Source organism: Globicephala melas, chromosome X (genome assembly GCF_963455315.2).
Source record: "Globicephala melas chromosome X, mGloMel1.2, whole genome shotgun sequence".
NCBI lineage: Eukaryota > Metazoa > Chordata > Mammalia > Artiodactyla > Delphinidae > Globicephala > Globicephala melas.
Genome location: NC_083335.1, coordinates 69,850,570 through 69,875,339, shown reverse-complemented (window position 1 = coordinate 69,875,339; position 24,770 = coordinate 69,850,570). Strand labels below are relative to the sequence as shown.

General features: G+C 48.9%; 1 protein-coding gene across 1 annotated transcript in view; it reads left to right on the top strand.

Annotated features, from left to right (window-relative positions):
• Positions 1-24,041, top strand: part of NALF2 (NALCN channel auxiliary factor 2) — a 28,298-nt gene extending 4,257 nt beyond the window's left edge. Inside the window, exons 2-3 of the mRNA XM_030847090.2 lie at positions 20,567-20,738; positions 21,143-24,041. Coding sequence (XP_030702950.1) covers positions 20,567-20,738; positions 21,143-21,528 — 558 coding nt within the window. The 3' untranslated portion in view covers positions 21,529-24,041. The remainder of the gene's footprint in view (positions 1-20,566; positions 20,739-21,142) is intronic.
• Positions 24,042-24,770: the final 729 nt, after the last annotated feature.

Genomic DNA, 24,770 nt, shown 5'->3' with positions numbered 1-24,770 from the left:
TCTGCCCCTTCCCTACTCTAAATTGAGGATAGTCTGATGGGGTGTGGGGGGGGCAGTGGTGGAGATGGGAACAAAACCCTGGCCTCTTCTCTCATAGCTCTGATCCAAGAAGGGATAGAAGGCCAGTTCTCAGTTCTCACTAGCCATAGGGCCACAACCATAAAGGTTAGTGCCAAGGAAGGATGCGATAGTTCTGTTATCTTCGGGACTGGCCCACACCCACCTGGTATACTGTGTGTTTGGTTCTGGGTCTCACACTGAGCAGTTTAGGAGGAGGCTAAAACTCAAGTTCTCCTGGACAGAGTTGAAGGAGCTGTTTCACCTGAAGAAGAGGAGACTCAGGAAGGTGTGGTCTCCAACTTCAGACCTCAGAAGAGTTGTCAGGATGCAAAACAAGAGGCATGTCCTGCTTAACCCCAGAGGGACTTCATGGTTAGAAAGTCCTGGGTTCAAGCCCAGCTTTTTTATGTATTACCTGTGTGACCTTGAGCTAGGGACTTCAGCTCTCTCAGCCTCACTTTTCTCATCTGTAAAATGGAGGTAATTCATCAGAACAGCCCTATGAGCTCATTATTAATGAGAAGTCTGCACAGTACCTAGGCCTGGCATATCAGAGTTGTTCAGTTAACAGTTTTTTCCTTCCAAAGAGGGAACAGAGTGCCTTGAGAGGAGGTGAGTTCCTGCTCCCAGGGGAAAGGTCTAGCCTGATTCAGACAGAGCCCTGGGGGAAATGCTGTGGAGATGACTCTGGCTCCAGAGTCTAGAGCGGGTTGGATCAGCTGACCTCTGAGGTCGGTGTCAGCTCAGAGTTCAGGCCGGTGAGCAGAGCCTGCCGCCTCAACAGCAGCATTGGATAGGCAAGGCCAGGGAAGGATGCCTAACACCCACACCCAGGGGAGGGGGCTGCCAGAGCCAGCACCTCGCCTTCTGCCCTTACCCGTTGGGGACCTCTTCCTCCACTCCGGCTGGCAGCTGTTTCTGCCTCACTGCCTTCCTCTCTCCTCCCACCTGCCACAGTTTTCCTGCCAAGCAGGATTCCCAGGCTAACGCTGGTGCTGAGAGCAGGAAGCTCGGGGCACTGGGCAAAGGGCAGGAGCCCCAAGTTGGCAAGTGGTCCCTGTTGTCACCCAAGCTTTCAGGCACGGAGCAGTGCCCCACAGTCAGCCTCCCTGACCCAGGGTTCGTGAGGGCAGAGAGAGTACCCTTGTCCCCATTTGGGGGTGGAGGAAGGGGGAGGCAGTCAAGAAGCAGCCTCCCAGGACCATGGCAAAGGCTCCCCTGAGGAGGGGCGTCCAGATCCACCGAAGCTCACTGGCCATGAACGTGAGCACCGGGCTTCTGGGAAGGGCCGGGGACGGAAAAGGCAATGTTTGTAGCTCAGACAGGGTATAGGGGCTTAAACGTGAGAGTGGGAAAGTGGCCCCATGCTGCCCACAGCTCTCCGGATCCCCTCACCCCTACCCTGACCCACCCCACTACCAATCCCCATATTCCTCCCAATTTTGGCCCACAGCCAACACCCCCACATACCAATGACCCCACAACCTTCCCAACCTTCTGCTAGACCCTTACCAAACCGCACCCACACCTCACTCCTCCAACGCCCACTTCTCCCCACAGTTACCCCCACCTGCTCCCACCCCTCCCCTTCCCCCCACGCCCCTCCCTGCTCCCTTCTAACTGCCAGCCCTCTCCCATCTCCCATCCAGCTCCACTCCCCTCATCTCTCACCTCTACCTCATACTCCACCAACCTTTACCCCGCGTCCTGACCATCTTCTGGCCTCATCCCTAACCCCCGTCCCGGCACTGCACCTCTTGCCCTTGTCTCCTGCATGCCCCCTCACCCCTCGCATCCCTCGCACCCCTCTCACACTTCGCCTCTCTGATCCCCATCCCTCCTCCTGCCCCCCTTTCATCTTCTGGTCCCCTCTTCTCCTGTCCCCTTTATCCCTCTCTGCTCTTTTTCTCCTTCCTGCCTTCTGTCCTCCCCAGTCAGTGTGGACGTGTGTGTGTGTGTGAATGCACACATGCTTAGACACATAGACACACACACAAGGCACAATCTTCTTCATGGCGACTTCCCATCCTTCCCACAGGCTGGTGCCTGACTACTATAGTCACCATAGCAACGGGAACCTCCATGAAGGATAAACTGGTATCTCCTGAAGGTGGGGGCGGAGGGGAGTTAAGTGGAGGAAGGGAGCCCAGCAGCCTTCCACCCACTCTCATGGTCTGACTGGAAGAGTCTGCTGAACACAGTGGAGGTAAGGGTGAGGAAAGGGAAGACAGTGGGTGCGGCTGAGGTTAAAGGAGAGTCAGGGATCTCCGAACACATTACAAGCATGAGAGGGTGCCTCTAAGCCATGTGGGTGCATGTTGGTCTCCTCCCCAGGCATCGGTGTCTCAGGGAAAGGGCACACCCACTCTTCGGTGTGTGGGTGCATATGTAGGACGACACCTTAGGCTCGAGGGTGGGAGTTTGCCCTAGAAAAACTTCTCCCTCGGGGCAGTTCTTTTATGGGCAATTCTTTTATGTTCCCACCCTGTGAGGCTGTTTATCTGCCCTGTGCCCTTGCAGACTGGGCATCAGACCTGCCCCCACCCCTACTCCCCCATCCCCAGCTCACGTCTCAGCCACATGTGGATTCCAGCTGCAGGTGTTTGCTGGAAAACCAGGGGCAGCTTCTGAGGGGGGTTTAGACAAACGTGGGCCTCCAGGAGCACCATTCTCCAATGCTGAGCCGGGAGGCCTCTGGGGAATAGGTATGTTGTGTTCCTGTGGTTACAGGCGCACAGACCAGGGTGTGTGCAGGGATGCTGGACCAGACTTTTCTCCCTGGGTATATGAGGGTGTTCAGAAAAGCCTGAATTTTTGATACCTCGAGCCAGGCAGCCATGCTTAGAGAGGAGAGCAAGGGCACCAGGTGAGTTGCAGCTGGTCCTGGTGAAGGAAGGGGTTACCATGGAGTGACAGGAGCTGCCAGGACCAAAGCTCCTGTTTGAATGGATTCTGGAAAAAGGAGCTGGAACCTGAGCCACAAGTCTCTGGGCCAGAAGGTGAAGGCAGGCTGGTGCCAAAGAACAAAGGGAAAGGGGAAAAGAAAACTGCCAGCCTCCAAGTGCCTGGGAGATGCCAGGGGCTTTATGTGTGTCCATGAACTCATTTAATCCTGATAGTCATCCTAGCAGGCAGGTACTCTCATTATTCCCTTTTTACAAATGTGACAACTGAGGTTCAGTGAAGGAACGTGGCCGACCCATCCAGGACACATAGCTAAAAGGTGGGAGGACTGCCACACAAACCCAGGTCTGTCTGTTCTTTCCCCAGTGCACACATGTATGAAGAAAATCTTAATAAACTCCCCCAGCTGTCAGAGGCAATGCCCAGCTGGCTCTTGAGAGGCTGGAGTGAGAAGCTGATGAACTGCAAGGGAAATCCAGCAGCACCTACTGGCAACTTGTAGGGACCCCCTGGAGTAGCTCAGATCCAAAGTGGGGACCCACCAACATCCTCCTTGTTCAATACCCCAGTCTCTTGTCCTTGAGCCCCAATGATAATCACCAGTATCCTCTTGAGATTGTGACAGAGGATGGGCGTGAGGAAAGGAGGTGTTTGCTCCCTCCTTTTTCTACAGGCTCTACCACGGAGATGGGAGGAGCTAGGCTCCTCTTGCCTGGAAGGAGGGTATCTGTTAGATTCTCAGCCCCAATCTGCCGGAAGGATCAACCGGGGCAGGAGAGGAGTAGGTCTCCTAGACAGACCTAGTGCAGGCCTGAGCCCTGCCCAGCAGCTGCTGGGAGAGCTGGGAGGGGAAACCATCAGACCTTATCACCCCAGAGCCTGTGAAGGCCTGGCTTGGCCTTTGGACACCCAGTTCCCATGCCAGGCTTTTGGTGAGCCCTGGCCTGGGATGGCAAGGCTTCTCTTGGAGGTAGAAGGAAGTGCCAACTCACCAAGCTCTGCCTGGAGAAGGACGAGTGGTGGTGGTGAGTGTTACCATTGTTTCCTGTCTTTGTATTTGGTTTTCAGCAGATAGCATGGCTACCTGGCTGATGTGTGAAAGGTGAGCATATCTGCTCAGTGTCGAACTCAACTAAAACTTCCAACCAGGTTAATCTTTCAGAGCTATTAGAGACTCAGAATCTTTTAAAAATACCTTTTTTTCCAATTGCCAAAAAGGTGGTCTCTGAGAAATTTTGGAAAATAGAAATATAACAGGAAAAAGGTCCCAGAGATGCTCTTAATGTTATAGTGTATTTCCTCCTAATATGTCTTTTTGTAGCATAGTTTTTTATTGTGGTAAAATATACATAACATCAAATTTACCGTTCTAACCATTTTTAGGTGTACAATTCAGTGGCATTAAGTATATTTGCAATGTTGTACAACCATCTCCACTATTCATCCCTAAAATGTTTTTATTCTCCTAAACAGAAACTCTTTACCCATTAAACAATAACTCTCCATTCCTCCCTCCCCCCAGCCCCTGGTAACCTCTATTCTATTTCCCATCTCTATGAATTTGACTATTCTGAGTAATTCATATAAGTGGAATCATACACTTTTTGTCCTTTCATGTCTGGCTTATTTCATTAAACATAATGTTTTCAAGGTTCATCCATGTTGTGGCATGTATCAGTACTTCATTCTTTTTTATGGTTGAATAATATTCCATTGTCTGGATGTACCACATTTTTTAAAGTCATTCATCTCTATGGACACTTGGGTTGGTTCCACCTTTGAACAATTATGAATAAAGCTGCTATGAACGTTCATAGACAGGTTTTTGTGTGGACCTATATTTTCATTTCCTTCCACATTTTGGCCATTGTGAATAATGTTGTTATGAACATTGGTATACAAGTATCTGTTTGAATCCCTGCTTTCAATTCTTTTGGTTAGAGACCCGGATATGGACTTGCTGGATCACGTGGTAATTCTATATTTAACTTTCTGAGGAACCTCCATAGTGTTCTCTACAGCGCTGCACCATTTTATATTCTTATGAGCAATGAATGCACAGGGTTCCAATTTCTCCACATTCTCATCAACATTTATACTTTTCCTTTTTTTTTTTTGATAATAGCCGCCCTAATAGATGTGACTATATATTTTTACATAGTTGAAATCATCCAGGTTTTTTACCCTGCTCTTTTTAACTTATTGCTAAAGTTATACTGAATATCTTTCCATGTAATTAGATATTCACAAACCTCTTTTATTTGTCTGTGCCGCATGGCTTGCAGAATTAGTTCCCCTAGCAGGGATTGAACCTGGGCCCTTGGTAGTGAAAGCATGGAGTTCTAACCACTGGACCGCCAGGGAATTCCCACAAACATCATTCCTGATGAGCATGCAATATCCCATCCCATGAATTTAGTGCAATTTAGTTACCTAGTACCCTATTGTTGGATATTTACTTTAAACTTTTACTATTGTAAATAAAGCTGTGATGGATATCTTTGTCCATAAATCTTTGTTAGATCTGTGATTCCTTTTTTTTAATAAATAGTATCTCAATCATTTTTTTCTTATTTCTCTGCTTTGCTGAGTTTCTTAAATCACAAAATAATGCACCTTCATTGTACCAAATCTAACAATACAGAGGTTTATAAAGAAACCTCTGTATTCCACTTAGTAATCTTCATGTTCCCTCCCCCCACAGTCCCACTGCCCTGAGGTCACTGATGTTAACGATTTGGTGTGTATCCTTCCATCCCTCTCTGAGCTTACATCAACATTTGCACACAAAATGACTTTTTCTTTCCCTTGTTTTGCATACAAATGGAAGCATATACATTAACTCTTCAGGACGAACATTTGGAACTAGTCTTACAGAATCAAAGAGTATTAACCTTTCTAAGGCTTTTGACATACAAATTTCTTTCTTACCAAATTTCTTTCCAGAAGGCTGCTTCTAGTTTATACCCTCACCAAAAATGTGAGACTAATTTACCACCCTTGTCTAATATTGATTATCATATTTTTAAAAATTTACTAATTTGTAGCTGAAAAGTGTTATAGCATTGGCTTGTAATTTGCATTCCTTAGGTCAGATTTTGCTTTTCTTGTTTATGGGTCATTTGTTATTGCCTGTTTTATGAATTGTCTGTCCATGTTTTGTGTTTTTATTATTGATTTGTATGTATTAATGATTTTTTCTGATTACATTTGTGGCAGTTGTGTTTTTTTTTCCATTTATTATTTGCATCTTACAGCTTGAAAGGAGGGCATGGGAAGGAAAGGAATTATCCCAGGCACTTTTTATATACTTTATCTCACTTAATTCTTACATCTGTCCTGTGAAGTGTATGTATATTTATCCCCATTTTACTTAGGAGAAAACAGGCTCAGAGAGGTTAAGTAACTGGCTCAAGGTCATCCAGCTAATAAGAGTTGGAGCTAGGATTTGAATCCAGGTCAAATCCAGGGTACCCAATCTGTACCAGTGTAATTTTACTATAGGTAAAGCTTTGTGCTAGTTGCTTTACAGACATCATTTACAGAAAGGTTATGGATATGTGCTTTTATTATCTCCATTTTGCAGATAAGGAAAGTATAGATCAGGGAATTTAGTAACTTGTTTGAGTTTTCATAACTGGTGACAGCAAACCTGGGATTTGACCACAGGAATGTTTGAGGTTAAAGATGTTTGAGCCTGTCTTCTCCCCATGCATGCTGCCTCCCTAGGGACCATCTTCTTGGATCCAAATTGAGACTCAGAGAGGGAGAGTACTTTGCTTACAGTCACATAGCAAATTAGTGACTGAGTCCCTACCTCCTTACAGATGACTTGTCCAAGTTCATACAGCCAGTTAGTGGCAGAGCCAGAATCTGAACCCAGCTCTGGCTAACTCTCCACCTGACTGGAGCAAAGGCTTTTTGATGAAGAACATTTATGGAGCAAGCTGGGGAGAAGGAGCAATTAGGTAGAGTGTTGTGGCTGCCCTGAAACCTTTCTGAAGGAATGGACTCTAGTATTGGAGTCTTCCAGGGCAAGGCAGTTCCAGGAGCCCCTACGTGACAAGACCTAGAACAGGAGAACTCATGTCCAAAGGCAAGAAGACCTTTGTACAAGGAGAGAGCTGCCTTCCCATCACAGGTTGCCAAAGATCAGAGCAGGAACAGTTGCCTCTTTTCAACACTCCCAGGGTGTGTGTGTGTTTGTGCTCCCATGCATGCACACATGCATGCATTTAGAGGAAAGAGGAAAGGGAGTGCTTTGATGGGGGAATGGAAGTGGTCATTTGTAGCCCCTAGTACCCAAGTATTCTTCCCCTGACACTCCCTTACAAAGAAAACTTTACTCATATTGGGAGTGAGCTGAATACACTGATTTTAGAAAATCACTCTCCCATCCAGTCCTAGAAGTCTCTCCCCAACTTGACTTGAAATTCCATCAAAAAGATTCGTTTAAGTAACAAGCTAATTACTTCAATGGTGATAGTGAAATGGAGGGACCATCCTAGGGGCAATATGGTGTATAAGCTTGGGAACTGAAGCCCAGGTAAACTTGACTTCACATTCCAGCTTGAAATCTGTCTTCTCCATAAAACAGTTGTTGAGACCTTTCATCTCTCTTGGAACCTCATTTTCTTTGAATTCAAAACTAAGAAATAGGGTCATTATTAGGCTTCAATGACATATAACATGCTAATCTCTTAAGAGCACAGTGCCTGTGAGATGGAAAGTGCTCGGGAAATGGTAGCCACCATATATTATTATTGGCTGTGTGGCCTTGGACGAGCTTTTTTTTAAAATTAAATTTATTTTTGGCTAAATTGGGTTTTCGTTGCTGCACGTGGGCTTTCTCCAGTTGTGGCGAGTGGGGGCTACTCTTTGTTGCGGTGCACGGGCTTCTCATTGCAGGGGCTTCTCTTGTTGCGGAGCACAGGCTCTAGGCACATGGGTTTCAGTAGTTGCAGCATGCAGCCTCAGTAGTTGCAGCATGCGTGCCCTAAAGTGCACAGGCTTCAGTTGTTGTGGTGCGTGGGCTCAGTAGTTGTAGCGCGCAGGCTCAGTAGTTGTGGCGCACGGACTTAGTTGCTACACGGCATGTGGGATCTTCCCGGACCAGGGCTCGAACCCATGTCCCCTGCATTGGCAGACGAATTCTTAACCACTGTGCCACCAGGAAAGTCCTGGACAAACTATTTTAACTCTGGTCCTTCCTGTCCTCACCTGTAAATGTTTCTCCATCTCAGGGGGTGGTTGTGAGGATTCAATGAGTTAATAAAGGTCAGCTGCTTAGAACAGAGCCTGGCGTATGTTAAGCACCTAAAAAATGGTAGCTATAATTATTGTCACCTTAATTAGATGTGTTTAATCTAAATGACTGCTTAATACTCAATTGAGATTGACAACACTTTCCCTTAGGAGAAGGGAAAGGTAATTTGGGAGCAGCAGGTGAAGTGTCTAGTGTGGAGGTGGAAGGTTAGGAGCCAGAAGGCAACTGGAGAGATTCTAGTGAATGAGGGCACAGAGATATGCTCAGGTAGGGGAGGGAAGAGCCAGAGATGGAAGGACTCCAAAGCCTTGATTTACCTCACCCCCAGAGACCAAGCACAACTAACAGGTCCTTTTATTAGGTCTCTCCCCAGCCTCTCATCTGTTTAGCAAGGTACTGTGTTTGGGGACAGAAGTAAGGTAGGGGCAAGGAGCTGGTTTCACAATGATCCCTGCAGGGAGCTGGAGATTTCTACCTGGGCCTGGGCCCAGACTAACAGTGTGTGCCCCCTGGGAGGGGGCAGCGGGATTTTATGCCAAACACATTTGTGTGCAACTCAAATGAAGCCATGGTTGTCATGTCACACTGGCACCATTTCTATGGTGGGTGGCCTGCACAGCTGTTGGGCACAGAGGCCCTCAAAGTTCCCCTCCTCTCATATGAGTTCTCTTTGGCTATGGGGCCACTCATTAATTCCGCTGGCCTGTTAAGCTGACCTGACCTAAGCCCATGCCCCAGACAGTGGTGATGAAGTAGAAGATCCATGACTGGGCAATAGGGCCTGGGGTTTTTTGGCTGAGTCTGGCAAGCTTGGTCAGGTCAAGTCTTAGGGATTTTGTTTTGTTGTTTTTGAGGTTCATGGCTACATATCAGTTTATATATTTATTTTATTTTCATTTTATCAAAGTAATATATGTTCATAATTTTAAAAGACATATAAGCTACATATATATAGTCACCCTTCAGAGTTAAACACTTGAAGCTCTGTTAGCTTTTTCTTCTGATATTTATTGTCACATTTTTAATGGTGTGCCAATACTGCTATTTCTTGACTTTTCTGTTTGAAATATCTTTGTGCACACAAAGATACACACATATACATATATATACATGTATACACATATGTATATCTATTCCATATATAGATATATATTCTTGTAGCATCTGTCTTTTAAATGATATGTAATGTAATATCTTTTAAATGATAAATATAGAGCTCATTGCTTATAATTAAAACAGAAGCCCTCTGCTCCAACCCTAAGCTTCACTCTTCATAGTCAAATACTTCTAAACCTCTTAGCTGTTTCTTCTAATATTTACCTCCACATCCCTAAATGATATACCAATACTGTCATTTCTTTATTTTTTTTTTTCTGATTTAAATATGTACTGCCTTTTTATTTTTTTAGAGTGGAATTTAGCTCTCTTACTACCAGCAGCACCGTATGTGCACTCCCCTCATATATCCAATATTGTCATATCACAATTTCTGGTGTTAACAGTATTCCATATTTACATTATAAGGATTACAAATATTGTTCACAGCTGAGTCATGTAGAATACTGTGATTACATTTTCTTCCTTGGCCAACTTGTTTTCCTGGAGTTAATAATTGCCTCTCTTTTTTCTATTTGCTTAGTTTTCTATGATTTTTTTCTTTTTTGTTTTTTTGCTAATGCATCCCCAATTTCTCCATCAAAGCTGTAAGATTCATGCAACACATTACATAAGCCATTACTTTCACCCTTTTCTTGGAGATCTCCACCTTACTCCAGTCTGGGCTAGTTGCTGGAGGCTTGGTTTACAAGTGCTTGGATTTCAAGTACTTAGCAGGCATCTCTTCTGTATACCTAATTCCATGTGGAGTCCTAAGGGAAATACACAGATAAGACACAGTCCCTGTCCTCAGGGAGCCTACCGTCTCAAGGATGTTTAATTCATTCAGATGTCTTGCCAGAAGGCTTGAGCTCCTTCCAGGGACTTTGATCTAGGCTGTGTCTTTGATCCCACACTCCAGGCAGAAATTCCCCTCTCCATCTCCACTGAATTACCAAAAGAATACAATACAGTCTCCCAGAGAGCAAATGTGGTCTTAGGCTGCAGTAACAGAAACAGAGCTTCTAGGATAGGAGGACTGATACTTCTACTTGACTCTGTGTTAATAAACTCTGTCTGGGGATTGCATTCAGTTGCAAGGGACATAGAAAAATAGGAACTTGTCTGAATAGGAACAACCAGGGTAGAACAGAGAACTGGAAACCACATCCCAAAAAATAGTTGAAAAACTAGTTTGGCTTCTTGGAAGAGTAGTCTACACATAGCTCTCTCAATTTTTCTTCCCTCACATTCCCTTTTAAATTGGCTTCAATTTGGTTTCTGCCCCCACTGCTCCACTGAAACTGATCTCACCATGATGAGACTGCCAGCATGTCCGCATCTGCTGACCACTCTTATTCTTTGAAACTCTCCTCCCCTAATTTATAGAATGCCACTCTCTTCTGTTTCTTCTCCAAGCTCTTAAACCACTCCCCCATCTTCATCAGATTCCCTTCTTCTACCTGCCCCTTAAATGTTAGTGTTTTCCAGGGATCCATTGTTGGTCCTTTTCTCTGTGCGTTAATTTTCCCTAGGCAATATCCTTGGCTTCCACTATTACTTTATCAGTCAGAGTGAGCCAGGTTACGCTGTAGTAGCAAACAATTCCCAAATATCAGAGGCTTAACACGACAAACAGTTATTTCTTGCTCATAATACATGTCCAAAATAGGTCAGCAGGGAGCATCTGTTCATGATAGTCACCAAGAGACCCAGGCTAGCAAAAGGTCCATTTCAACACCACTTCCACAGTCAGCAGCGGAGGCAAATCGTACTCCAGCTCTTAAAGCTTCTCCCCAGAAGGGATCCATGTCACTTCAACTCACATTTCATTGGCCAAAGTAAGTCTTATGGCCATACCTAATGTCAAAGGGTGTGGGAAAGTATAGTCCTACTATGTTCCTGATGATTAACTCCTTAACCCTTGATGACTCCCAAACCTTTATTTCTAGCCCAGACCCTCCTTCTGAGCTCAGACCATTGTGTCCAGCTGCCTCCTTGACATTTCTACCTAGCCTAGTATATACTGACCTATATTTCAAAGTCAGCATGACCAAAAACTGAATTCATCTTCTTCACCCCCAAATCTACTCCTCCTCCTGGTTTCCCTTCTTTAATGAATGAAACTACTATTCATCCTGCCACCCAAGCCAGAAACCTGGTATCCCCATCACCTCTCATTCAGATTGTTGCAATAGGCTCCTAACTGGCCTCCCTACCTCCAGCCTTGATGCCTGTGCTCCATCATCCACACTTTCAGAACATAAATCTGAAAAGTTAGTCAGTGATAAGACTAACTTATCACTGACTTAAAAGTGATAAGCAATCTTTTAAAAAGCAGTTATTTAAAATCCACTAAAGGCTGTCCATTGCCTATAGGATGAAGCCTGGCTCCTCCTCAGCATGCAGAACATATCATAATATGGGCATGGCCTTCCTCCGTAGCCTCATCTCCCATCATGGCCCCCTTTGTACCCTCTAACTATGCTAAACTACCGACAGTGCCTGAAGCCGGCACTGTTTCACACCTCCAGGCCTTTATACCTACTTATTCCTTTGCTTTAAGTGCACTTATTCCTGCCCTATTCCACCCAGTGAACTTCTACCCATTTTTTCCAAGCCCCAACTCTAGCCTCTCCCACATGGAGGTATTTTCCTGTGCTTCAGCCCTCAAAACACCATTGATCCTTCCTCCCTTTATGCTATCATTGCACCAAGTACATACTGTTTATCACAGTGACTTCTAATGATTGATGCACAAGGTTGTCTCTCCTGCTCCTTAAAGATAGCAATCTTGTCTTCCCTATCTCTGTCATATGTAGTTCCCCAGCACAGTGCCAGGCACTTGAACATGTTCAGAAATTGATCATTGCAGGAAAAAATGAATGGGAAGACCTGACCTGATTCAGGGAAGTTTACAAATACCTACTGCAGGGCTGGCATGGGGACAGGAAGTTTATGGTCCCAGAAGAGCTAGGAGGAGCCACGAGCAATGCCACAGAGAGGCATTATCTCAGCTCAGAAGGAGAAAGAACTTCTTTAACTGCGAGACTTGTCTGAAGATACGGGCTGCCCTAGGAGAGAGCGTGCGCCCTGTGACAAGAGGTGTGCAGTCAGTAGCTGGATAGCTTGTGGCAGTGACGTTGGAGTGGAAATTCCAACAGCAGATAGGGAGGTGGAGTTGTGATTCTCACAGTCCTTCCTATTCTCGAGTGGTCATGAACCTGCCTCCTCTGCTCACCTGATTGATATGGGTCATCTAGGCTCCTTCAGAGAACTGCTCCTGCACTAGGGACACCACTTCTCCACTAACCAGGCTGCCCCTGGCCTTGGAGCAGGTGGCCTAAGAGGCTTGGAGGTGACTGGACCCTCTGGAACTGCAGTAGCTCTGGGTTCTTATCCACCTTTCAAGCCATCTCCCCCGCCTTTCCTCCAGGCCAGGCCAGGCCAGGCCACTCTGACTCATGACTGCTCATTCTCAGCAGCAGGAAAGCTGTTGCTTATTTTTACAGCCACTTAAAGTAAAGCCATGTCATCCACCTGCATTTGCCCTGTAATGCCTCTCATCTCAGTCTGACTCTGCCAATCCCAAGGAACTACTCCCAGAGATATGTCCAAGATCTCCCTCCCCTGGGTTGGAGAGATTGACCTTGACCTTACCCTGTTCTGACCCAACCTTCTGAAAGCCCAGAATCAGGAATAGGAGCGTGCGGCTCTTTTCAGACCTGCCCAAGGAGGTCCTTCACACAATGCTCTGTGTATTGATGGATGCAGCACAAAGAGACATGGGATTAGTCACCAGAGTACCTCCCTTCTAATCCTGGCTTTATAGTTGATTTCTCGCATGTTTCTGACTTGGCTGAACCAAATCCCTTTTCTGAGCCTCAGTTTCCACCTAGGTGAATTCCAGGGGCAGGGTGGTTATGTATGTGCTGTGGACAGTGGGTTTCATTCCCAAGCCCAGCCCAGATTGCCACTCTGCCTCCACGGTCTCTGCAGCTGCAGCTCCTGGCCAAGTGTCCCAGGAGTGCATTAGGAAAGCAAAGAGCCATGAAGAGGTCTGTAGGGAGGATTTGGATGGGGAAATAGGCCCTAGGGAGGGAAGCAAGCTGGAATCCAAGAAGGAAACTGCCGACTTCCTGGTTGGCAGGAACTGAAGCTCTCCTCTCTGGAGGGTTTTCCCGCCCCCTAACCGAGGAGCCCAGGATGGCCTCCTCTTCCTAAACCCTCTGGCCCTGAGTCTTGGCTGTGGGCTGTGTTTGTAGGTACACACTTGTATGCATTCCCGTAGCACCCTGGGGGCCAGGAGAAGTCACATGCTTCTTCCCAGAGGAGCATAGGGATGAGAATGCCCGCCAGGGCTGCAAGTCAGGGAGCAGGAAGGTAAGGCTCTCCAGGTCCTCCCACTCCTCCCTAAACTAGCAGCTGCAGAGCCCAGGATGGGTGGGGATCCCCCTCGTCTTACCTGCTCCCATTTCAAGAGTGGTTTAAGGGACTTCCCTAGTGGTCCAGTGGGTAAGACTCCCTGCTCCCAGTGCAGGAGGCCTGGGTTCGATCCCTGGTTGGGGAACTAGATCCCGCAGGCATGCTGCAACTAAGAAGCCCACATACTGCAACTAAAGATCCCGCGTGCCGTAACTAAGACCTGATGCAGGCAAAATCAATCAGTATTTTTTTTTTTTTTTGCGGTACGCGGGCCTCTCACTGCTGTGGCCTCTCCCGTTGCGGAGCACAGGCTCTGGACGCGCAAGCTCAGCAGCCATGGCTCACGGGCCCAGCCACTCCGCGGCATGTGTGATCTTCCCGGACCGGGGCATGAACCCGTGTCCCCTGCATCGGCAGGCGGACTCTCAACCACTGTGCCACCAGGGAAGCCCCAGTAAATATTTTTTTTAAAAAAGACATTATACAAAAACAAAAAAAAGAGTGGTTTAACAGCCCAGCCGGGAGGAGGGGTGGGATAGCCTTCTCAGCTTCCTTTTTGGGTTAATTGGTGTTCCCTCTAGTTACTCCCTGCTTCCTTCCCCTCCCAGTTCCCATAGCAACTTGGCCGTAGCAGCCAGAACTTGATTGAGCCCAGCGGTGGCCTGCTGGAGGTGGGGAAGGGGATTCTGTAGGGAAAGCAGGGCACTGTCAGGTCAAGGCTTTTCACCCCACCCATCATCTGCTGCTACCTTGAGGGTCCAGGATGGTTAAGCTCAGAGGACAGGGCATGATGAAGAAGGCTTTCCTGCCAGGGCTGGAGTTTGAAGAGCCTGAAAGCCAAGAGCAGGCCTGGTTCTCCTCAGCTCTCCTCCCCTCCCCACGCTAATGTGTCCTGCCCCCTGAGTTTGGAATGCAGTCACTGGTAGGATGGTCCAGTAGGAAGAACCCTGGAGTTAGAGTCGAGAAACTGGGTTTCACGTTCCTCCCTCTGCCACTACTTTATGTGACTGTAGAAGAGTCCTTCCCCCCCACCTTTTCTGGGCCTCAGTTTCCTCAGCTATAAAATGAAGCAGGGCTAAGTTCTCTGCATATTAAAATTAACTGAGGTGTTTTGAAAAACTCTAGATGTGTGGGCCCCACCCACAAGGATTCTGACTGACTTGATCTGGAGTGCAATGTGGGCCAAGCAGAAGCATTTTTAAAAGACTCTCTGAAAACCATAATTCAAAAAGAGTCATGGACCACAATGTTCATTGCAGCTCTATTTACAATAGCCAGGATATGGAAGCAACCTAAGTGTCCATCATCGGATGAATGGATAAAGAAGATGTGGCACATATATGGAATGGAATATTACTCAGCCATAAAAAGAAACGAAATTGAGCTATTTGTAGTGAGGTGGATGGACCTAGAGTCTGTCATACAGAGTGAAGTAAGTCAGAAAGAGAAAGACAAATACCGTATGCTAACACATATATATGGAATTTAAGAAAAAAATGTCATGAAGAACCTAAGGGTAAGACAGGAATAAAGACACAGACCTACTAGAGAATGGACTTGAGGATATGGGGAGGGGGAAGGGTAAGCTGGGATGAACTGAGAGAGTGGCATGGACATATATGCACTACCAAATGTAAAATAGATAGCTAGTGGGAAGCAGCCGCATAGCACAGGGAGATCAACTCGGTGCTTTGTGACCACCTAGAGGGGTGGGATAGGGAGGGTGGGAGGGAGGGAGACGCAAGAGGGCAGAGATATGGGAACATATGTATATGTATAACTGATTCGCTTTGTTATAAAGCAGAAACTAACACACCATTGTAAAGCAATTATACTCCAATAAAGATGTAAACAAAAATAAGAAATAAAAAAAGAGGGAAGAGATATGGGAACATATGTATATGTATAACTGATTCATTTTGTTATAAAGCAGAAACTAACACACCATTGTAAAGCAATTATACTTCAATAAAGATGTTAAAAAACTAGTTAAAAATAAAATAGCAGGATACCTGGGGAAAAAAAAAAGACTCTCTGAATGATTCTAATATGCAGCCAGAATTGAGGAACTAGAGCAAAAGACCTCCGAGGGTCTCCCAATTGACTGTTGTCTGGTTCTGAGACATTTCTTCCTTTGCTCTGCATGCCCCGCCTCCAGCAAGCCCCACAGCTCTCCTGGCTCTTCCCCATCCTTGTGGATGAGTGCCCACATCCCCTGCAACTGCCCAAGCAACCCGGTCCCCTCTGGCTCAGTCCTAACACTGATGAGATGGGGCAAGTGACTTAGGCCTGCCTAGGGAAGAGGGCTACGGAGACTAAGGCAGGCTTGCTGTCCAGGTGGTAGCCCTGAGAGCCAGACTTTTCATTTGAGAAGGACCCCAGCCCCTTTTTAAAGCACATGGGCCAGCAATGACCTCAGCTGGCCATATGTGGGGCTAAGGAATTGGATTACCTCTCAGCCCCGTGTCACTCTACTTCCTCCATTCCTCTCACTAGTTCCTTGCCTTTTCCTGTCTTGCCTCCCACAGGCCTGGTGTCCTCCTCAGGCAACCTGCTCGCCATGGTGACTCTGGGGCCTGGGGCCTGAGGGAGGGTCGTCTAGCTAAGGAGAAAGGCCTCCCTCCCACTGTCAGGCCACCCCTCTCCCAGCCCCGCCTCCCTCAACTCCCTCTCTCTCTCCCAGAGCAGAGGCGGGGAGTGCCCGGCCACCAGCGCCTGCTATTAGGCTAATTGCAGTTGCCTGGGAGGAGAGCTGGCCCTCCACTGCAGCCTCACCTGGGAGCATGAATATTAAACCGAAAGAGCCCAGGGAGAATCGCGCAGGGGCCTCTGAACCCCAGCAGTGGAGGACTGGGCTGTTCCACACAATTCAGGGTGAGGGTGGGGGTGGACTCTGGGTCCAGGCTGCAGAGGTTGGGGCAGAGGCTGTGGACAGAGCTGCCTCTTGGCGCCCTGGGACCCACAAGATGGAGGGGGGGGAGTCTCCAGGGTACTGGGGCCCTTAGCGTTAGGGATATCCTTTTGTTTCCTGTCTTACTTTTCTTTCTGTCTCCCCCATCTCCTTCTGTTGTCTTATCCCTCTTTCTTATCTTGGCCTTCCTCTGTTCCCATCTTCTTTACCCCCCTTTATTCCCCTGCTGGCTCTTGAACCCTCCTCTTTCTTCCTCCGTCTTTCTTACCCCTCCTCTTCACAGCCCATCTTCCACGTCTCCTGTCCCCCACCCTGTTATCCCCTACTCTTTCTTACCCTTCATCTTCTCTCACCCTCACTGTACCTCTTTACCTCCCTTACACCCTCCATCTCTTATTCCCCTGCTTCCTCCCCAGTGCTGTTTTTTCCTACCCCCGCTATAACCACCATTTCTTACCTTCCAACTCCCTACTCTCTTACCCTCTCTTTCTTCCTCCCTTGTGCCCCTGGACTCCACTGCCACTCTATCCAACCCCTGAGCCCCTCTCCTACCCCTGTAGCTCCCTCTTCCCCTGCCTCTTACCTTTACTTGTTCCTTTCCACCTCCTTCCACTCCCTTCTCACTCCATTGCACATACCTTTTATCCCAATAATTTCACTCTTGAGTTTATATAAATAAAATGTAACACAAGTGTTCAAGAGAGGTGTGTACAGACCTGCTCGCTCACCAAAGCATTGTTTGTGATAGTGGAAACCTGGAAATAACTTAAGTGTCCATCCACGGGAGATTGGTATCCTTTGCACTTCATTCATATGAAACCGTTCTCCATTCTTTTAGCACACCATGATGTGCTCACATCTGTACCTTTGCTTAAGCTGTTGCCTCAGTCCAGAATGCCCTTTTGTCTCATCTCTGCCCATGCCATCTAAAATCCTACCTTGAGTCCCAACTCAACTCTTTTTTTAAAATTATTTATTTATTTATTTTTGGCTGTCTCGGGTCTTAGTTGTGGCACGCGGGATCTTTCGTTGTGGTGTGCGGGCTCTTCGTTGCAACATGCAGGCTTCTCTCTGGTTGTGGCGCGTGGGCTCCAGAGCACGTGGGCTTGGTAGTTGTGGCCCTCAGGCTTAGTTGCCCCACAGCATGTGGGATCTTAGTTCCCTGACCAGGAATCGAACCTACCGCCCCTGCATTGGAAGGTGGATTCCTAACCGCTGGACCACCAGGGAACTCCCCCAGCTCAACTCATAACCTCACTGAAATCTTTTCTGGCTTTTCTATTTGCTTCACTCCAGTGGCCAGTGGTTTAACTTCTCTTATAATATAGAAAATGTGCCATCGTTTCAAGTGAGATCTGTCTATCCATGAAACTGAAATTTCTTTGAGAGTAGGGACATGTCCTCATTTACTCATCTGGTTCATTCCATCAACAAGACTTGTTTTTTTACATATATTGTGATGAATACTCAATATGGTCAATAAGACCGACCCACGTCTGCTTTTATGTGTCTTACGTTTTAGTGAGGTTGACAGAGAAAAACAAAATAAGGATGCAGACAAACTCATACTTGTGGTGAAGAAACATTTAAGAAAAAGAATAATGAGGGGGCATTCTCTAACTAGAGTGGTCAGGGAGACCCTCTCTGAGGAGGTGACTTTTGAACTGAGGCTTCAAAGTTGAGAAGGACCTAGCCAGGCCAAAAGTGGTGGGGGGCAGGGGAAGAGCATATCAGGCCAAGAGAACAGTGTGTGCCAAGGCCCCAAGGTGGGAAGAAGTAGGGCATGTTCAAGGAAAAGAAAGAAAACCTCAGCGTGTGGAGCATTATGAGCCGTATGGGAGAGGGAGAAAATGAGGTTGGAGAGACAGACAGGGGCCAAGTTATGCAGGGGTTTGAAGTCTGTGGTCGAAAGTTTGGGTTTTATTCTAAATGCATTGAAGGGTTTGAAGCAAGGGAGTAACGTGATTGAATGTCATTTTGAGATTGCTCTTACTCCTGTGTAAACAGTGCATTGGAAAGAGCAAGGGTGGAGGTGGGGAGGCCACATAGGAGACTGTTGTCCAGGTGACAAATGACAGTGCCTGTACAGAGTCGTGAAAGTAGAGGGAGAATTGGCATGCCTTGCTGATGAACTGCGTGTGGGGATGCTGGCAAAGAGAGGAGTGATGGCTGACACCTAAGTTTCTGGATTGAATACCCAGGTCGATGGTCATGGCACTTAACCGAAGTGGTCAAGACTCAGGGGCGTGGGCAGATTTGGAGTAAAAACAAGAACTGAATTTTAAGATTTAGAGCATGTTAAATTTGAGAAGCCAGTGAGGTATCACATCTGTGTTCCTCAGGGGGGTAACTTGCACCACAACCCACTACCACCCATCACCACGCCCCTGCCCCCACTTTGGAAAAGGCCAGTGTGGGATTACATTGCCCAAGTCCATGTTCACCGTGGAGTTATTTGTATTTGAGTGTAAATGTTTAAAATCTGTGTAAGAAGCTCTGACCACGTTGCTCAGAGTGTGGTTGAAAGGCCTCTGGCCACAGAATGACCTGGACCCTTGTTCCAAAGGCAGATTCCTGAGCCCACCTCAGTCCTCTTGAAGCTGAATTGGAGGGGGGCATCTGCCTTTTTAACAAGTGTCCCAGGGGATTCTGAGGCACACTGAAGTCGGAGAACCATCGCTACAAGGAGCAACTATGGGAAGGTGCCCCTGAAAATACGAAGAATGGATGTGGGCAGGGCTCTGGGCATCCTGTTAAAATGCAGGTGTGACTTGTCAAGTCTGGGGCAGGGCCTGAGATTATGCACTTTTCACAAGCTCCAAGTGATGGTGATGCTGCTGGTCCAGGTCCACACTTTCAGTAGCAAGGAGTTAGATCACTGGTTCTCAATGGGAGATGATTTTGCCCCCCACCCAGGGGATATTTGGCAATGGCCAGAGACATTTCTTGGTTGTCACAATGAGGAGGGGGAGGATGCGACTGGCAACTACTGGGTAGAGGCAAGAAATGCTTCTCAATATTCTATAATGCACAGGACAGCCCCCACTACAAAGAATCATCCAGTCCAAAATGTCAGTAGTGTCGCCGTTGAGGAACTCTGGTCTTGATGATAGCCAAAGAGTATAGAGCAGGGAACCTTTCTTAGCCAGGACCAAGTGCCTGGTGGAAATGGGCTAGATGAGGGGCAGGAAGTATACCCACGAAGTGAAACGGCCAAGCAAAGTTTCCAAATGAAATGTGGTGTCTGCTCCACTCCAGGGCAGACGCCAACAGGACAGAGCACGGGTTAAGTAGAGCTTGAAGGCACATGTGGTGCTTGGTAAGGCAGATTCCTGTTTTTATTAAAAATAACCCCTCACATTTGTATTGCACTATAGAATTTACAAAACATTTTCATATGTGTCATATTATTTGATCTACACAACACCCTAATGAGGTAAAGCAAAGATTATCCTCTCCATCTCTCTTCTTGAGTTTAGAAACTTAACACCATCAGCCAAAGAAATGTTTGCTGAATTGAATGGAAGTGAAATTTACCTCAATATAGGTGACCTCAGACAAGTCAGGACATCTCGCGGGACCAGCTATAAAATGGTATGGTTGGATGGGCCTCTTCCAGCTCTGATATAGGAGTCATTTTGTGATTTTACCAATGAACAAATTCAAAGTCTTGGATGACTGCGGATTGGGGACTTGGGAGTTCTGGCTATGAAATGGGAGATTTTAGGGTCGGAGGTAGTGGTCTTGACCCAAACCCTTCTTCCCCACCCCCTGGATCCTGAGGGTGGGTTGGTGAGCACACCGTGCCCTCCCCCTATAGAGTACAGGTACACCCCTCCTCATCCCTCTCCTCTGAAGCGGAAAGGGGCTGGCGCCCGGGCTGATGCTTTTTCCTCTCCCTACAGGCTGTCTACAAGGCCTGGCTGTGCTCAGAATACTTCAGCGTGACCCAGCAGGAATGCCAGCGCTGGGTGCCCTGCAAGCAATACTGCCTGGAGGTGCAGACCCGGTGCCCCTTTATCCTCCCTGACAATGAGGAAATGGTGTACGGAGGGCTCCCTGGCTTTATCTGTACAGGTAAAGGCAGGGCCCTGGGAGGAGGGAGGAGGCCAGGGGCCCAGAGCAGGCACCAGGTCGGGGCTGTGGGAGCAGGGAGGGCAACAGGGAAGTTGGGTCAGGAGAAGGTTAGTGGCTGCAGGAGTAGGTAGTGAGGCCCCAGGTTGGGATGGGGCAAAGTGGAATAGGGGGAGAGAGCAGAGTGGCCATCTGTATCCAAAACATACCTGGCCAGGGAGTTACCCCAGAAAAACTGTCTGGGGTCCCTGGAAGATGTGTCCAGAAAGGGACGATGCTAAGGGGCAGGGGGAAGAGTCTTGGGCAGGACTACCAGAGCAGCCCCAGCTTTGACAATCACCTCTCTCAGAAAGACATAGCCAGCAGCCCCCTTAGCACCCCACCCCGCCTTGCTTATCCATTGGCAGGGTTGCTGGATACTTCGCCAAAGCGGCCGGAAACCAAGTGCTGTGACGTGCAGTGGGTCTCCTGTGAGTCGGAGAAGAAGAAGTTCAAGGAGTCTGAAGCCCCTAAAACCCACCACCAGCAATTCCACCACTCTTACTTCCACCACTACCACCAACAGTACCCCCACTACCACCCCCGCCACGACCCCCCAGGCCACCTCAGCCACAATCCCTCCCTGCTGCCGGTCTCTGGGGGCTCCCGCCTCAGTCCCAGCAGGATCCGGCTCTACGTCCTTGTTCTCATGCTCCTCCATACCATGGTGTCCTTCTCCAGCGGCCAGGGTGGTGGGGGACCGGGCCTGGAGGCACTGCCTGCCCTAGACGAGGGCCTGACTCGGGAAGAGTGACAGCAAGGAGGGAGATCAGACCTCCACCACACACCGACATCAGCTCCAGCGCCCCCCCCAGGGGGAGGGGGCGGGGGCCCCTCCCATGGGAGGTATAGGACCAGGTGGGGGGTGGGGGAAATGGGGCAATCACACATCGCCCCCTACCAACCCCCACTCCAAAAGCAGCTCCAACAGAACCGCCAGAGGGCCCCAGGGAGCTGCAAAACTCATCCAGGAGAAAAAGGCAGGAGCAGCAGGTGCCCCCCTCCCAGGCCCCCATCTATGGGGCTTAGCCAAAAAAAAAGGGGGTAGTGGGGGGTGGAAATGCCCACCACCACTGAGAGCCCTGACCCCAAGGAAGGAGGCTTCTCACCCAGCCTTGGCTCTTCAGGGAATGTTGGGGGGCACAGAGGGGAGAAGCTCTTTCCCCCCTCCGCATTCCTTTTGTTGCCACGATCCTTAATTCCTCCTGCCCACACCCCTGCAGGCAACGGCAGACGACGCAGCGGCCCTCCTCCCGCTCCAGCGCACCTTGTCCCATGTGGGGCCGCCACAGGGAAGGGCCCAGCTGGGACATGAGGTGTACGCAGTTGCGGCTAGGTCAGGGCCCCAGTTAAGCTGTGCCCCAGCACCCTAGGCCGTGAGGTATAGGAAGGGGGTGCAGAATGAGTGGCGGGAGAGAGCGGAGATAGGGAAGAGGGAGAGGAGAGGAGAGAGGTGGGCAGAGGGCTTAGAGAGATGGCTAAATGGGCTGTCACCACCTGGCTTTGGGGAGGCAGATGATCAGTGTTGAGGCAGGCTCGAGGACACGTCCCCAAATCAGAAAGGGTTGCGTAAGGAGCCCTCTGGAGAAGGCGCACAGGGGCTGGGTTCTTGGGCCTTGAAACAGAAGGCTGAGGGCACATGGTCAGACTGCCGCTGTCTGAAGGGCCATATCTTACAGAAGGTGCACATACTCCCAAGGGCCACTCTTGCCCTGGAGATCTTGGCCTTGGGGCCAAAGACGTTTCCATTTCTGATCTCCATGGGGAGGAGGGACTTAAGCCCAAGAGGGTCAGGCCTGGCCTGGGTCCCCAGACTCCCCCAACTCGTCCTAGCCCAGGCCTCCATGACGGAAACCCTGGTGGCGTTGCCCCAGAGCTTTCCAGAGATGAGCCTCCCCCATCCCCAGCCTGTCCCCGTCCCCAGCCTACCAAAGAGTATTCATCCCTTCTCATCCCTGACCCCATGGGTTACTATCCCAATTGTGGAACCACTACACTGCTCCTCACCCTGTAGCAGGTCCCCTAATCCAGCCACCCGTGCCCCTAGCTGGAGAAAGTCCAGAAACTGGCAAGAGGACCTGCTAAATAAAGACGATGTGCTGTGGTCCCTTGGTTGAGAGACTTGAAGTGTTTAGTCAGGCTAGAGAGATGCACGAGAGAAGAGGCCTGGAGAGCCCCTTGGGGGCCATTAGCCTTGTGCTGATCTCCTAGGGGTGGGAGGCCACATGGCCTGGGACATCTACAAGCCAATAGGAGCAGACGAGAAAGGAAGCCACAACTGTGTTCCTGGGACAGGCCAAGCGGCTTTCAGTGCCAGAAGGGCCTGTGTCCTGGGCTGCAATGCCAGTGAGTTAAGGGGAGGGGTGGGCCTGGAGCTGCATTAGGGGAAACCAAAAGGGGGAGGGGGAGGGAACAGCTGGAATCAGCTGGCTGGGGGATAAATGGGAAACCTCACTAGTAGAGAGGGAATCATTCAAGGGCCTCAGCTGGGTCCCCAAATAGGCTTTGTGAGACCAGGGAGTCCTTCCCTGCCAGTTTTCTCATTTCTCACAGCGTGTTCCCCTCCCCCTGCCCAGCCCTGTGCCCTGCCCACACACTCCATGTTTGGCCTTCAGCATTTCAGGCCTAGCCACATACCCCATCCCTAGAGTGCTCTTTTCAGCTGGGGAGGGGAAGAGGTGCTGGCTCCTTTCCAGAGATGCTTCTGTAGATGTGAGAGACTCTATGTATTGCCTTGTAACTCCTGCATCCTCAGGAGGGACAAAGGGACTGGGAAGTAAAGGGGGACCTTAGGACCCCAGGGAATGGACCCTTGGAGACTCCCATCCCCTCTTCCCCCTCACCAAGTGCCCAGGAGACCCCTGGCTCAGACCAGCCCAGGGCCTTGCCCAGTGGCAGGGGAAAGGGGCACCTCACTCCACCTCGAAGTCATTTGACTGTCCCCATCCACCCCACTGCCCAGATCTTCCACCACCCCTCCAGCTGCCCCTGCCGTTCGTCACAGGCAGCAGAGCTGGGCAGCTTTCTTACGCCATTTTCTACACTGTGCTTCATGAGTAGGACTTTCTTGCACTAGTTCCTATGACTGAGTCTCCAAGCTGGATTCCTAGTAGTCCCTGTCCCTTCTTCCCTCACCTGGCTATGGTTCAGTTGTCGCCCTTCCCCTGCCTCTGTGTTTCGGTGAGAGTCTCTGTATGTGTACCGCTTTCTGTTTTGTTGCACTGTGGGGCAGAAGCCTCTCTGCTCTTGTTTAACCCCATAAAGAAATAAATGGTAAGACTTGATGATAACCTTCCCTTCTTGGTTTTGTTCTGTGGTGTCAAAAATTGCCCAAGGAAAAAGTCTATGGCTTGGGGAGGAGGCGGGACCAGAGGATGCTGAACCTCTGTGCCACCGCTTGTTGGCTCAAGTCTCAGAAAAAAAGGGGAAACTCTGTAGTAGGCCATTCTAGAGAAGGAAATACAAATTCAACCCCCTGCAGGGATCAGGCAGATAAGTGTGAGTGAAGGAAGTGGGCTGGGCTGGCTGAAGTATGGACGCCAAGGCTGGAAGTGGTGACAAGTGCAGGGTGTGGATGTCTACAGGGGCAGCTCAAGCCCAGGGTTGACTTGTGGGAATGTGGGCCCAGCATTGCCAGGTCTTCTCATTCTTCAAGGGACATCAGGACTCGAGAATTTTACGTGAAGCCTCTAATTTCAAAATGTTGGCTCAAGTCTAAAAAAATCCCATATACCTCTGTGTGGGCTAAATATGTCTGCAGGCCCCACATGGCCTGGGGATTAGCAGTTTTTCACCTTCGTCACGGCCTTTGCTTCTAGTCTCCCAGTCTCATCTCTTGCACTCTGCCTCACCAGGCCCATCTTCCTATCCCAGGCAGGAAGGCGCTTGGGGAGCACAGGAGAGGTGACAGACAGAGCCCTCCACCACTGCCACCTTCTCACATACCCAGGAGAGGGGAGAGCATGAGTTAGTTGGGAGGGAATCTGGTGTCCTCAC